The following is a 14,375-nucleotide window of genomic DNA, read 5'->3' on the forward strand; positions in this document are numbered from 1 at the left end:
CGTTTATTGGTGTGTTCTGTATATTCCAGCTTTGATCACTCGTGATGGAGCTGTGGTGCATCTCATCTAGAATGTTCCACACTCTGTATGTGTATTTGCTTTGTGCTCTAAATATTTCGATCTGGACCCAAAGTGGGCGTGACATACTCCAGAGACTTTAAATATGTCCCCATACCAATAAACCATGGAAACACACACACACACACAAATATATAGGCACACAAATATATAGGCACAAACACACATACACACACACATATAGACACACACACACACACACACACAAGCACACACATACAGACACACACATAGACACACAGACATATACAGACAGACAGATATACACACACACCCCAAAAACGCTGGGGAAAAAAACCCCAGATGTCGAAATGTCAGCATAATCAGGACGGTTCATAATTTATCCCACAGTTCTAATTCCCCAAAGCTAACCTGCTAATAATTTAATCCAGTGTGACACCGTGGACCAGACAGTTATTAAAGAGTGCTGCATATAAATGGTAGTAAACTCCATCATGGGTCCAGAATCATTTCTGTTGAAAACATTTCCATTACCACGTGTCAAATTGCATCACACACTCATACTCACACAACACACAAATATATACACAAGCCCTCGCCTCCATGTTGCTCCAAAATTGCTTGGCTTTAATCGCAAAGATACAGGCAAGCGCTTGTGTAGAAAGAAGGGCAAGAGTCGTTTATACCTGTAGCCGTGGAAGTGTGTGTGTGTGTGTGTGATGCAATTTCACTTACTGTAATAGAAATGTTTTCCTGCATGACAGTGACAGTGTCAGTATCAGTAGGATGGGCTGTAATGAGAACCTCACATCAGTATGGTGTATGCCGTGATAAGGAGAAAATCTGGGATTAAATTGAACAGATAATCTAATAATCTGTTAATACTTTCTGAGTTAAACGATAAAAAAACCTGACTTCCTCTATATCATATAGCATGTCTCACCCAGTGTCCTGCACATTTCAGTGTTTTCACACCTGATTCAACTAATCAGCCTTTCAGTGAAGTGGCTCTGTTAGAGCAAAGGACAAGGGGGGGTTTCTACAGGACTGGCAACCTGTGATCTAGTGTACTGTATCAGAATTAGAAATGACTACTACTGTACAGAGCCTAGAGTTGAGTTGTAATAAACACAGGAATTCATACATCATTACTTCTCATTGTTTTCCAGTTAATACGCTGTGCATGTGTGCTTAAGTCATTCTAGCTTAATTCTGTTTGTTTATTTTAATCGTCCGTGTTGAGTTATTTTTAATATCTTGATAGGGACTGAATGTCTGCACAAGCAAAGGAATGGCTGACTGTCACCATTCAGAAAACAAAGTGTTTTTCATTTGCAAACAAAACAAAACAAAACAAAGCAAAAAACAAAACAAAATATAAAAGCTAAACAAAACGAAACAAAATGAAACAAAAGAAAACAAAACACAAAACAAAACCACAGTAGCAGAACAAAAATAAAAAACAAACAAAAACCTTAGGAATCACGGTAAGACGTGTGTGTGTGTGTGTGTGTGTGTGTGAGTCAAAGGATAGGTATCACTGACAGGTTGGACCTGGTTTATTCTCTATAAAGAAAACAAAACAAAAAACCCTAGGCACTACAGTAAGGCATAGGTGTGTGTGTGTGTGTGTGTGTGTGTGTGTGTGCACGCATTTGTTTTGGATATTCTCTGCCTTGCCTTAAGTGTTTAATTTGCACAAGGTTCAGGGTCCACTGACGTTTTCCACTGGGCTGCACACATATGCTATTATCTGATTAAATACAAGTGTAATATCCGGAATAAACACCTTGACCCCAGGTGTTTTACTAAATCTGAACACTGATGGCATGATGGTACACTCACACACATACATACACACACACACACACACGCGTGCACACACACACACACACACACACACGCGTGCACACACACACACACACAAAACCTGGAGACAAGACCGGAACACAGCTGTGAAAAACAGACACTATTTCCTCTCAATTATGCATGAAACCTGAGACATAAACCAAGCTCTAGGAGAGAATTCTGAAAACAACGCTGGACATTAAACCTGAAACAATTTACCCCACACACCGCACAATTTACCCCACACACCGCACAATTTACACCATACCCCACACCTCTCTTACCCTCTATTTGCTTCGAAAAAGTTTCGCCTTTAAAAAAAAAAAAAATAAATAAAAAATAAACCTCTCTCCTTTTTTAAGAATCTCCTCTTTTTTTTTTTTTTTGGAAAAACATCACTCCTTATTGTTTTGAAAAAAAGTCTCTCCTTTTTTAAGTCTCTCCTTTTATTTAAGAAACAGTCTCTCTTGTTTTTTCAGAAAACATCTCTCCTTTTTTTTTTTTTAGAAAAAATCTCTCCTTTATTAAGCCTACCCATTTTGTTAGAAAAAGTCTCTCCTTAGATTTTTTTTTTAAAAAAACGTCTCTCCTTTTTTTTTAAGTCTCTCCTTTTGTTTTTTTTTTAGAAAAAGTCTCTCCATTGTTTGTTTTTTTTTTGAAAAATGTCTCTCCTTTTGTTTTTTAAGAAAAAGTCTCTTTTTTTAAAATTTCTCCTTTTTTAAGTCTCTCCCTTTATTTAAGAAAAAGTCTCTCTTGTTTTTTCTGAAAACATCTCTCTCTCTTTCTCTTTTTTTTTTTTTTTAGAAAAAATCTCTCATTTTTTAAGCCTACCCATTTTGTTAGAAAAAGTCTCTCCTTTGTTTTTTTTAAAAAACGTCTCGCCTTTTTAAGTCTCTCCTTTTGTTTTTTTTTTAGAAAAAGTGTCTCCACTGTTTTTTTTTAAAGAGTCTCTCCTTTTTTAAATCTCTCCTTTGTTTTTGTTTTTTTAGAAAAAGTCTCTCCATTTTTTTTTTTTTTTTTTTTTTTTAAATTTCTCCTTTTTTAAGTCTCTCCTTTTTTTGGAAAACATCTCTTATTTTTTTTTAAATCCTTTTTCTTTCTTTTTTTTCTTTTTTGTATTAGAAAAAATGTCTTTCCTTTTTTTGTGGAAAATGTCTCTCCTTTTTTAAGTTTCTCCTTTTTTCAAAAAGTCTCTCTTTTTTTAAAGGCTCTCCTTTTTTTCCTTTTTCTTTTTTTAAAGTCTCTCCTTTTTTTTTTTTTAACACATTATAGGGCATTTTAGTTCCAGTTAGAAAAAAACATCAAGTTCTCCAAAACAAACACTTGAGTAATTGTACTTCGTTTCACTTCAATTCTGAAAGACTTGTGCTGTACTGAAGTAGTATTGAAACCGCTGAATAATTGTTCTCTTACACGAGTAAATATCCAAGAGGAAAAACATACTTTTTACTTTTATTCTGATCTTCTAAACACTTGTTACAAATCTCAAATTATATGATATTTTTCCTTCTTTTTTTTCCTTTTTCATTTTTATTCCAACAGCATTAAGTTTGCATCCCAAAAAACCTAAATTTAAAATTAGCAGGTTAAAAATTAGCCATAGAAACATTAAGTGTACTGTAACTATTAGAAATGTTTAGCTAGATCATTTTTGTAAACATGCTCGTTAAATTAGCTAGCTGGACAAGATTTTACATTTGTTATATTAGCTAGCCTTTAAATTTCGTGTTGCTTTAGCTTTGTTAGTTAGGGTTTTTTTTTAATTCGATCCTTAAGTTTGTGCGCTTGTTTGTTTTGTTACTTTTCCAGCTAGTTTTGTTTTGATTTGTTTTTGTTACTAATGCACCACAGCATTCAAAAACATTAGTTGCCCACCAAGCTAAAGGCTAAAGGTCTAGGCTTTTTTAAGAAATCAATTTTCCTTTAACTGACTGCTTAGAGAACTAGACATGATGTGGTCAAACATATGAATTAGTTTTCATCTTGAATACATGGCTATGTGTAAACGTTAGGTAGGTTTTGATTTTCACTCATGTGGAGACTTGCCTCTCCACTTCTACTTTTAATTGAGTAGGATTTTTTGATCCAGTACTCAGACTTTTATTGAAATAGTTTCTCTGTGCGTTTTATCCCACTCTTGATAAGCAGTAAGATAAGATTTTTTTGGCAGTACAGACACACAGGCTCTGTCCACATCAGAGCACATTTTTGTGAAGTCTAGTACACAAGGTTCTGTACGATCTGTACGTGTCACATGAGCTGATAACAGGAAAATGGAGATTAAAAAAAATCCAAGAGACATGTTATTTTATCTCTTTATTTGATTAAAAACAGTTGTATGTCAAGACAAAAAGGTCAGGAAAAGACAATTTATCATGTCTTCATGTTGTTATTTATTTATTTATTTATTTTAATAGCCAAATGTTAGTTGATGAATTTCATTAAGAAATATTTTTATATATTATTATTTTTAACTTGTTGGGTTTTATCTAGTTCTAGTTGTATTTATTTATTTTTTTTTCTTGTTTTGGCCTAACCATCATACCTAATACTTCCGTTATCACTGCAACATTGTTATTCAAAATCTTCCAGAAAATGCAGTCATTGGCAACCCCACAATATGCCATGAGCTTATCACCCCTTCCATCTCCAGAACACATCTTGTGATGTGCAGAGACTAATATAATGACGCAAGGGCTCCAGGACCTTGACATGTCCAGACAATGCTGATTAAACATTCACAACCATGTGTCATGGTCTTCCTGAATTGAACTGAAAAAGATGGTCTACCTTTAAAATGTGATACACTGCTTCAAAATATTGTAGGAATGAAAGGCAGGAAATAAAACTGGCTGTGGTTTTATAGGACGCATGAAAAAAAAAAAAAGAAGATCCTGAATGCAGTTCTCAGTAGGGGAAAAACAGTTTTAAAAACTCTATTTAAAAAAATGCAAAGCAAAATCAATCAAATAAATAAATAAATAAATAAATAAATAAATAAGTCATATAAACTATACAATTAAAATAAATAAATTAATTAATTAATAAATAAAAATCATATAAACTATACAATTAAAATAAATAAGTAAATAAATAAATAATGCAAAGCAAAATCATATAAACTAAAAAAAAGGGAAAAGATTACGATATGATATTCCCTGTTAACCTATGAAAAAGACAGAGTTTTATAGCCATTATATTATTATTATTATTATTATTATTATTATTATTATTATTATTATTATTACTATTATTGGTTATTATTATTATAGCCAGTTCAACTTCATTTTATTTTGTTTGTATAGCGCTTTTAACAGTGGACATTGTCACAAAGCAGCATCACAGGAATAAAAATGATAAAGTTTTAATTTTATTTACATTTATTACTTATCCCTTTTATCCCTAATGAGCAAGCCAGAGGCAGCGGTGATGAGGAAAAACTCCCTGAGACAATATGCGGAAGAAACCATGATTCAAAGGAAACCCATCCTCATCTGGGTGACACCGGATTGTGTGATTATAAATGATTTCCTCCGCTATATAGTTATAACCAGGAGCAACCTACGAGTATGAGCTTGAGTGTAATTTCTGAATTCATTATAGTTTTAATATGAATTCCTTTCAGCCAGGCAGATGTAATAAAGTGGCTTCCTCAGACATGTGGTGTGGTCATGATGCACAAGCTCACCCTACAACATTATAGATCGCTAAAAGCTGTAAAAACAAAACAGATCCTGTCATTATCATCAAGAGGATCCACCCCGGATTGATCCAGGGGACAAACTTTTTAATAAACACATATCTCCTTATGGATTGCACAGAGGCAATGGGTAATGGGACTCGTGACCTATGAATTGTGCAGGAGATGGATGAGGTGCTGCAAGGCTTCAGGACGACTTGTGCTGGCAACAGCGACGCTCTCATGGAAATCAGAATGATCGATCAGAATTGATACTCCACCTCGGAGCAGAGAGCCATCCGTAACGTGCCACTTTTAATGAGAAAAGTGTAGAGTTCGGAGAAGTTCAGGATGAAGGATGGCCAGCGAGGACGGCGTGAAGGAGCGGCAAAGCTCCCTGGGGAACATGTTCAGGCAGCAGATGACAGGACAAGGACCCAATATATGGTGGAAGACAAATGACCACCTTGGCCCAAAGATAACGTTATCGCCCATGTCTCCTTTGTGCATATACCCGACACTTGAGCTTGTTCGTAAGAAAGAGCAGCCAAAAAAAAAAGAAAAGAAAGAAAGGACACAAAATGTACGGAAGCTTCTTTATATTAAATGAAATGACAGAGATAGTATATTATTGACATTTCGCTTGAATACAAATCATTAGTCAGTGTTTTTAAGATAGATCATTCTAAAGGAAGTAAATGATCTGACTTCTGTGACTCAGAGCTGTTCAAATCGCAGTTACTCTACTACTTTGACATGATCTTTAAAATTCATTTTTCCTCCAGACCTGCACAGCAAAAACACAAGATATATACTTCAGTAATGGCATGTTCTGGCAACACATCTTGACACAAATAGCTCTTCTTTACAGATACGGTGCTGCTGATGTTTCCTGAGCCTAAATAATTGATATCGGGGACATAGACCTGTAATCATTTTAAGTTATTTATGGTTGCTGTTTTACTGGCAACTGCAACAAAGTGAATAGAAGCACAGTTCTCACAGATAGCATTGAAACTTTGAGTATTTGATAACACTCATTTGATAAAGGCAATAACGCTAATCGGTCATGCATTATGCATCATGTGGTCCATGATGATGGAATCTAAATGTATCTAAGTGTATTTTGAGTCACAGTTTTCAGTAATAAATTCAGTACTAATAGTTTAAAAAGTTTAGGGCATGACGTTCTGGCAATAGAGTAGACAGAATTGATGAAGATTGATATTGCTTTGTATCTCCAGCATTTTACTACTGCAGATTATTCATTATTAAACGGTGTACTCATCAGCGCTGCACGGTCTTTATGTAGTACTGTGTAGCTCTACAGCTCCGCAATGTGTGTGGAGTTTGCATGTTCTCGCAGTGCCTCGGGGGTACTCTGGTTTCCTCCCCTAGTGCAAAGACATGCATAGCTGGCATCACTATATTGTCTGTAGTGTGTGAATAAGCGTGTGAATGTATATGCAATTGTGCCCTGTGATAAACTGGTATCCCGTCCAGGGTGGTGCGCTGAGTATCCTGGGATAGGCTCCGGATTCCCTGTGACCCAGTAGGTTAAGAGGTGCAGAGAATGGATGGATGGATGGATGGATGGATGGGGTGTGAGTCTACATAGTGTACTTATTTCTGTGTTGTCTGCTGTAGATCAATATTTTATGTAGCACCAGGGTCCTGCAGAAATGTTGTTTTATTTGACTGTTTACTATATCAGCTGTATATGCTTGAAATGACAATAAAATGTCTTGACTTGACTTGGGTTAGGGTTACTGGTCCCAGCTCCAGCTCCAGCAATGTGGAAAATGGAAATCGTGGAACTGGTGGGTAAGATTCTGGGCTAGATCCATACAAACAGGTAACTACATAAAGTATAGTCAGGACCTGGAACTCCTAATAGCTACAATATGCTGAAGAGCTTCTCAGTTTGCGTGTCATCAGCCTGGCATCTCAAATATCACCCGGCACTGGAGCAGATGGCTGGGACAGAGTGAGGCTCGGCCAGAACATTCTGCAGCACGTTCAAAACTGCTGATGGAATCTGCACAGGACCTTCTGTCGTGCCTCTGTTAATTGGCTTAATTGGGAAAATGTCTTGTTTCTGAAAGTCAGTGATCTAACACAAAGGTTGGAGAAAAGCTCCAGGGTATAACATCCTGCTTAAACTTTAAGGGCAAAAGAGCAACCAACTTTGAACATGCTCATTTAAAAAAAGGAACTCCTGGGGTAGTGAATGTGAGGGTTTATAGCACTTTAAACATTTTTTTATCTATGTGAAAGTCTCAAATTGTAGCGTCTTCCGGCTGTAAAAGTTATTTCATGGTAATTATTTATTGATAGGCCATTTTTAAAGTTGATGAGCAATTAATACATATTTCATGTAAGTCATATTTTTAGGACAAAGAAGATAGTATGGAATGGTAATTTCTGAACTCTCATCATTACACATTACTGAGGAAAAAAAACACAACTGATGTCCTTCAGGTGATTCAGTGCACTTGGAGATCTTGGGGATCACAGGGGATCTTGGAGACTTTGGAAACATTTCATTTTTTTAAACTTGATTATTCATTTTCTTGGAGCTGCAATAAAGATGTCCATCTGAGTTGCTGTCAAGTTTTTATATCAGCATCTCTACCTGAGCAAGTATCTAGGTCTCTGGTTTCCACAGCCTATTATGCCACATTCTAAAGTGTATGAAAATTCTTTATTTTCTGACAGCAGATCTTCCAGAATGCGTCTCCCATATTTTAGCACTCACTTTACCTCCATTTTCAAATCTGTTGCCCCTTTGCTTTGGTCTTGTAGTGCTCCTCAGAGAGAACCCGTAATCTCTCAGCAGCCTGTGGACACACACGTATATGCACAGTTAGCAAACTGGTTGTTCTAGGCTGCTTTGAATCAACACTTGAAAAACCAAGGGCTAACCACATCTCTGTAGGAATGTCCGGTAGAAAAACAACTCGGCGAAGAAAACATTCAAGTTCCTCTTTTGCATTTTCCCTGAGGCTACTATTGAATCGAGACAGGAGATGCGAACTCGTCCCAATAAACTCAGCAGACATACTAACGCCGCCACATAACACACATACAGCCACACAAAGAGGATGTGCCTGGTATTCACACCTGGTGCATACAGAAAACAAGCAGCGACGAGCTTTGATGTCTGAGAGAGAGGAGAGCTACAGTCTCCTCTTAGGCTCTCAGGAAGAGTGATTAAACAGGCTAGTGCCCCTGTCATTTCCTGATCCAATTTCTTCTCAGCGTCACACCGCTTAATTCCTATGCCACCCACTGCTCTGGCACAATTTGATAGCGGCCAGTGCTGTAGCTAACAGAGGTCAGTCTCATAAGCGGCAGCAAATCTGCAGCTGGGCTCTCCACAGGCCTGGAGCATTCACTAAACCATAATAAATGTTATAGCACATTAAATCACCCTAGAGGTGCACCTCCACATTGAGAACTCAAATTATTCAATCAGGAAATTGCAGCACTAAAAGATAAAAAGGAACTCCTGTATTACATTTAGCACCTCTGCTACTCCCATAATGCCCTGATGTAAAAGTCACACATATAAACACATTTACCACAGTTCTCAGATCTGTACAGAATGATGAACATGCTAGGAGAATATTTAAGCATTAGTGGTGAGTATAAAAGGGCTCAAAGGGTGTGGAGTTGATAGGATGAAACTAGGTTTGAAGTGTTGCGTTGGTTGACTGGTGTGGAGTTTGTGGGTTCGGTGAATTATTGTTGTGGATGTATTGGGATGGAGCATAAGTATTGTGTGGAAATGGTCTGATAGGGTTAGAGGTGTTGGCTTGGCCAATAGTGTAGAGGTTGTTGTTTGGATGATGGTGTGTTGGTTATGTTGTTTCAGGTGACTGGGTGGATATTTTGGGTTAGATACATTTCAGGGGAAATGGATTGGGTGGTTGTAGCATTTTTTTAGGCTGTTTCAGGTGCCTTGGGTAGAATTATAGTTTAGGGGAAGTGGCTTGGGTTTTTGTTGTGTCGGTTATGCTGTTTCAAGGGAATGGGGTAGACATGCTGGGTTAGATGTATAGTTTAAGGGTAGTGGCTTGGGTGATTGGAGTGTTTGTTATGATCTTTCAGGTGACTGGGGTAGAATTGTTGGGCTGGATGAATTGATTAGGGGTAGTGGCTTGGGTGATTGGGGTGTTTGATATGCTGTTTCAGGTGACTGGGGTGGATATGTTGGGTGGATGAAAGGTGCCGGGGTAGTGGCTTGGGTGATTAGAGTGTTGGTTATGTTATTTCAGGTGACTGGGGTAGAATTGTTGGGGTAGATGAATAGTTTAAGGGTAGTGGCATGAGTGCTTGGTATGTTGGTTATGATCTTTCAGGTGACTGGGGTGGATATGTTAGGTGGATGAAAAGTGTAGAAGTAATGGCTTGGGTGATTGGTGTGTTGGTTAAGGTTGTTTCAGGTGATGTGGGGTGGATATGTTGGGTTAGATGAATAGTTTTGTGGTAGTGGCTTGGGTGATTGGTGTGTTGTTTAAACTGTTTCAGGTGATTCGGGTGGATATGTTGGGTTGGATGACTGTTGTGATGCTACTGGGTTGAGTTGGGGGACTGGTTTACATCTTCATAGTTGAGGGTGGGTGATTATGGGCAATTGCTACAGAGATGGCATGTTAGATTGAGTGAAGGTGGGTTGCTGGGTCTGGAGAAGGGTATGGGGGTTTGACTGAATGATGTGGGGGTTACGCTGGTTCTTCAAATGCGTTTTGATCCTTTTTTAAAGGAGTGAGTACTTTGAGTAGAAGTAATTGGCTATGGCTGCTATGAAAGTTTGATTTAGTTTGGGGGTATGATGCAACTGGTTCAACTAGTGGTTCAACAACGAGGTGATGAAAAGGGGTATTGCTATAGAGGTGGCATACTGGATTAGGTTATTGGTGTAAAGGTTATGAGCTGATCCGGATGATATTTGGTGCAGAGTTGATGGATTGGTTCAGGTGATTTATGTGACCTGTGCTGAGATGAGTCAGAGCCACAGAATCAGAGACATACACTGGCAGACTGACAGCGACCTGATGGCACTGGCTAATTTGATCAAGAAATCAATCAACGCGTCCAGATGGAGATCAGTCAAGAGCTGGACATTACGCCTTCTGGCCTGTTGTGAACAAGTCAGCTGGAACACGGGATGACAAGAAGAAAGGATGGAGAGATGAAGTGCTCTAATTCAACCCATTTTTTCTTTTTCATACAAGACAGGGTCATACAGCATGGCAAGTGTCTGACAGTAGCTGACAGGTAGTGAGGACGTGCCAGATCATTCTCCACGTTACAGCACAAAGTACTAAAACTGTGAGGGTTTTTTTTTTTTATTTGGATAAAGTCATTAAAGTGTACTGAACAAAAATCCACAACACTTTAAAAAAGTTTACTTTTCAGACTTAGATATAATATAACTAAATGGCATCTTCTCAAGTCACTTGAAAGCAAGCATCTGATGTGCACTTTCTGGAGTATTCTCCAGTTCAGTGGTAATTGCTCCAAATTATGACGTTAGGCCAATTCAGTCCCTTACAAGTAAGTGATGACAGTCTGAGTCAGATAAAGTTCTCTAAATAGAAAAACTGCAAAGCTGAATATGATGCAGTAAGTAAGTTTGACAAGGATGTTTTATTTGGCAAGCCCCAAATGTTATATTACTCTGAAAACTGAAATACTCCGAACACAAAAAACCGAAGCTATAATATCGGACAGCACTGACCTGTTCGGGTGTAAGGTCCCGCTGCTCCTGAGCCAGCATTTCATATCCCACCATGAACTTGCGGACAGTGGCGGAGCGAAGTAGAGGAGGGTAGTAGTGGGCATGAAGCTGCCAGTGGCTCATGTCTTCTTCCAGATGACTTCCTGTCGGCGCTCCTAAAGCACACAGCAAAATATACATCGTTGTGTTTAGGCTTAACACAAAGCTACAGATCTAACAAAGATCAGTGCTCAAACAGTTACGGATTGTTAGCTGATGAAATCCGACAGCAGTTGGACGTGCTGAACAATGCTGGCAGCTTTGTATTTGTGTTTGTGCAGGAAAGACAGCCGACTGACAATCAAGATAGCTAGCATGTTGAATCTATCATTGCAGTCTCCTGGGAAATGTATTAAGACTGAATTAACTGGATATTTGTTACTTTGGCATCTCTGTTGTGAATCAAATGCTAATAGTCTAGATAAAATGTACAGGGACAGATAAAACCTGACACTTTGAGAGCTTCACTGAGCAATTCAGTCCACTGGGGTCTAGTTAGAGCCCTAATTAACAACACAGCAACTCTAGGAACCGTCTGCAAATGTCTGCATGTCAGTGGCACGGAAGGAATCTCTTGTAAGGTTTCGAAGGTATAAACTAGCCATGAGAACTAGTGGCTTGGATTCAGTCCTAGCATGCTTATCCCCACGATAATAAATGAAAAGCGTACCGTGCAAGTTAAATATGTTTCATCCTGTCGGCTTCAATAAAACGCTTGTTAATATCCTTCACTGATATTCTTTCCTGTTTTCTTTGTCTCACTCTGAAAACGTCAGCTCGCTTCCAGGAGGTGTTATTGCATCTAGGGGTGACGATTTTTTTCCTTCAAGAAACATATATTCACACTCACGCTCTCACTTGTTGGCTAAGGCGCCTAACATCTCAAGTTTCCTATCTCTTGTGTTGACTTTTCCTGCTTTGTATTTGATTCGCTGTGACTTCTGTGCTGTGTGAAGTTATGAGGCGATTGCTGGATGATGGCCATTTTAATTCATGCCAGAGAAAATAATTCAGAGCTTAGCTCCACAGCGGTGGCTACAGTAAATAACGTCTGGAGCTGTAATAACATTTGGTGCGACGGCCAAGCGTAGCAAGCGATCCAGGCGTGAGGACGGGCTGCACACTACTTACACACGGCGGCGGCGATGACATCACTGCTAATATAACTATGAACAAGGTGGTAATTTAGTCCTACAGAGAGGTCACGGCACACGAAATAACCCCCGGCTCGACGTCTCTAACGCCCCGTAGTTAAAGGAGTGTAGCGTTGATGAAGAATCATGGTTGTAACTTAATGCATTGAGCTCATGCCTCACAAGGGCATGTGCAAACAAGGGCAAATACAAACGCATAGAAAAAGCACCTCAATCAAACTAATGTGCAGTAGAATGTCATATGCTTAAATATCTTCTGTGGAAAAGAAATACACACAGATAGTGTTTATATCGCTTTACTCACTTAATTCAATTAACAGTTAATCAATAAGCTTGTTTTAAGGAGACAAAAGCAGCTATTCAGGAACCATTTGATCATTTAAAGTTTCCTGCATGAAGGATAAAGCATAATTAGGCTCAGACTTCCACACAAAGGAGTGTATGTGTGTAACATGGGGGGGGGGTATATATTCTTAACTTCATCGTTCTTTATATATGGGTGGGAATCATGAAAGATCTTCAAAGCTCTAAAGTACAAAATGATGCTACTTTTCTGGGTGTGTGTGTGTGTGTAGGTTTTTCATTGTTAATTTATTACATACAGAAAACATTGAATCCCCATTACAGGACATGACAAATATAACCAACACACTTTTGGTGATGTCAGTAAAGTTCTGAAATTATGCCTATCACTGAATCCTTATCCCATTACCGCCTCCTGACACTTGTACCTTATGTGTCTCTAATCACATGCCCTACATATACCTGCTGCTTTGTGTTTGTTGTTGCCTTTTGTCCTTGCCTTTTGTAACCTGGTTTTTGTGTCCTGTTTATTTTGGTGTATGTTCTCTGTTTTACTCCTAGTGTTTTCCTGTGTTTGTTGGTTTAGTTATTTTATTATTAAAACCCCCAGTCTGTCTTCTATCCCTGCATTTGGGCCTGGATTATTGTTCCCGGAGGCACTCTGACATCTTGCCCTAGCATTAAGCAGTTCTAGCAACGTGTATGCGTTTTAGGGGAATGGGTTTGGGTTTTGAAATTCAAAATAGCTAATTTCAGAGAACTTTACCAAAAAAGTACAGGAAATTGGCTTAACCATATTTTTATGCTTATTGGGGAAGTGGGAGCTCAGTGGTTAAGACGTTGGACTACTCCATGGAATGTTGCGAGTCCCAGGATCAAATCCCAGGACCACCAAGCTACCACTGCTAGGCCTGTGAGCAAAGCTTTTAACTCTCAACTGCTCAGTTGAATGTAATAACTGTTGAAATTAAAATGTATTACTTACACTATTATTAATTGTACTAGTATTACACGCTATTATTACAGCAGATCAGATCACTAACCATCAAAACTCCTAATACTACCATTGTTAACCAAAGAGAGCAGTGGTGAAGGAAACACAGGCTTCACAGGTTACAGGAATAAATATAGAATCATGATTTATCCTAATAACAGAACAAGTAGTTGACCTTTATCCACAGCAATCTCTCATATATTTTAAAATGATTATAATAATAACAAAATGGAACAAGAGCTCCATCAATATTAAAAATATTTAAAATAATTTCTTTAATTTTTTAAGTAATTAATACATTGGAATCATTAATAATTCAATTATTTAATTATTTAATAATTAATCATTTCTCGACACAAATTTACTATGGAATGTATTCATATTTAAAACACTGCATATCTTTAGCAGTTTTAATTCATTTAACAGCAAATGTTACATAGAATAACGCACAATAGTACACTCACTATATTCACTTTCTATTACTAAGATGCTTGTGTCTACTGACAGATGGTTTACGTCTCATTATTCTCCCTTTTACTGGCTTCAGACATTCGCAGCAACATAAAACGGCAA

General features: G+C 38.0%; 1 protein-coding gene across 2 annotated transcripts in view; it reads right to left on the minus strand.

Moving 5' to 3' along the window:
* Positions 1-6,120: 6,120 nt before the first annotated feature.
* galt (galactose-1-phosphate uridylyltransferase) overlaps positions 6,121-14,375 on the minus strand; it is a 120,407-nt gene continuing 112,152 nt past the window's right edge. For both annotated transcript variants that reach the window (XM_058412211.1, XM_058412210.1), the window contains 2 exons: positions 11,313-11,467; positions 6,121-8,406 (listed from right to left, as the gene is read on the minus strand). In XM_058412211.1, the coding sequence (XP_058268194.1) occupies positions 8,338-8,406; positions 11,313-11,467 (224 nt within the window). In that variant the 3' untranslated portion in view covers positions 6,121-8,337. The remainder of the gene's footprint in view (positions 8,407-11,312; positions 11,468-14,375) is intronic.

The sequence above is a fragment of the Hemibagrus wyckioides genome, linkage group LG16, assembly GCF_019097595.1.
Source record: "Hemibagrus wyckioides isolate EC202008001 linkage group LG16, SWU_Hwy_1.0, whole genome shotgun sequence".
Taxonomy (NCBI): Eukaryota; Metazoa; Chordata; class Actinopteri; order Siluriformes; family Bagridae; genus Hemibagrus; species Hemibagrus wyckioides.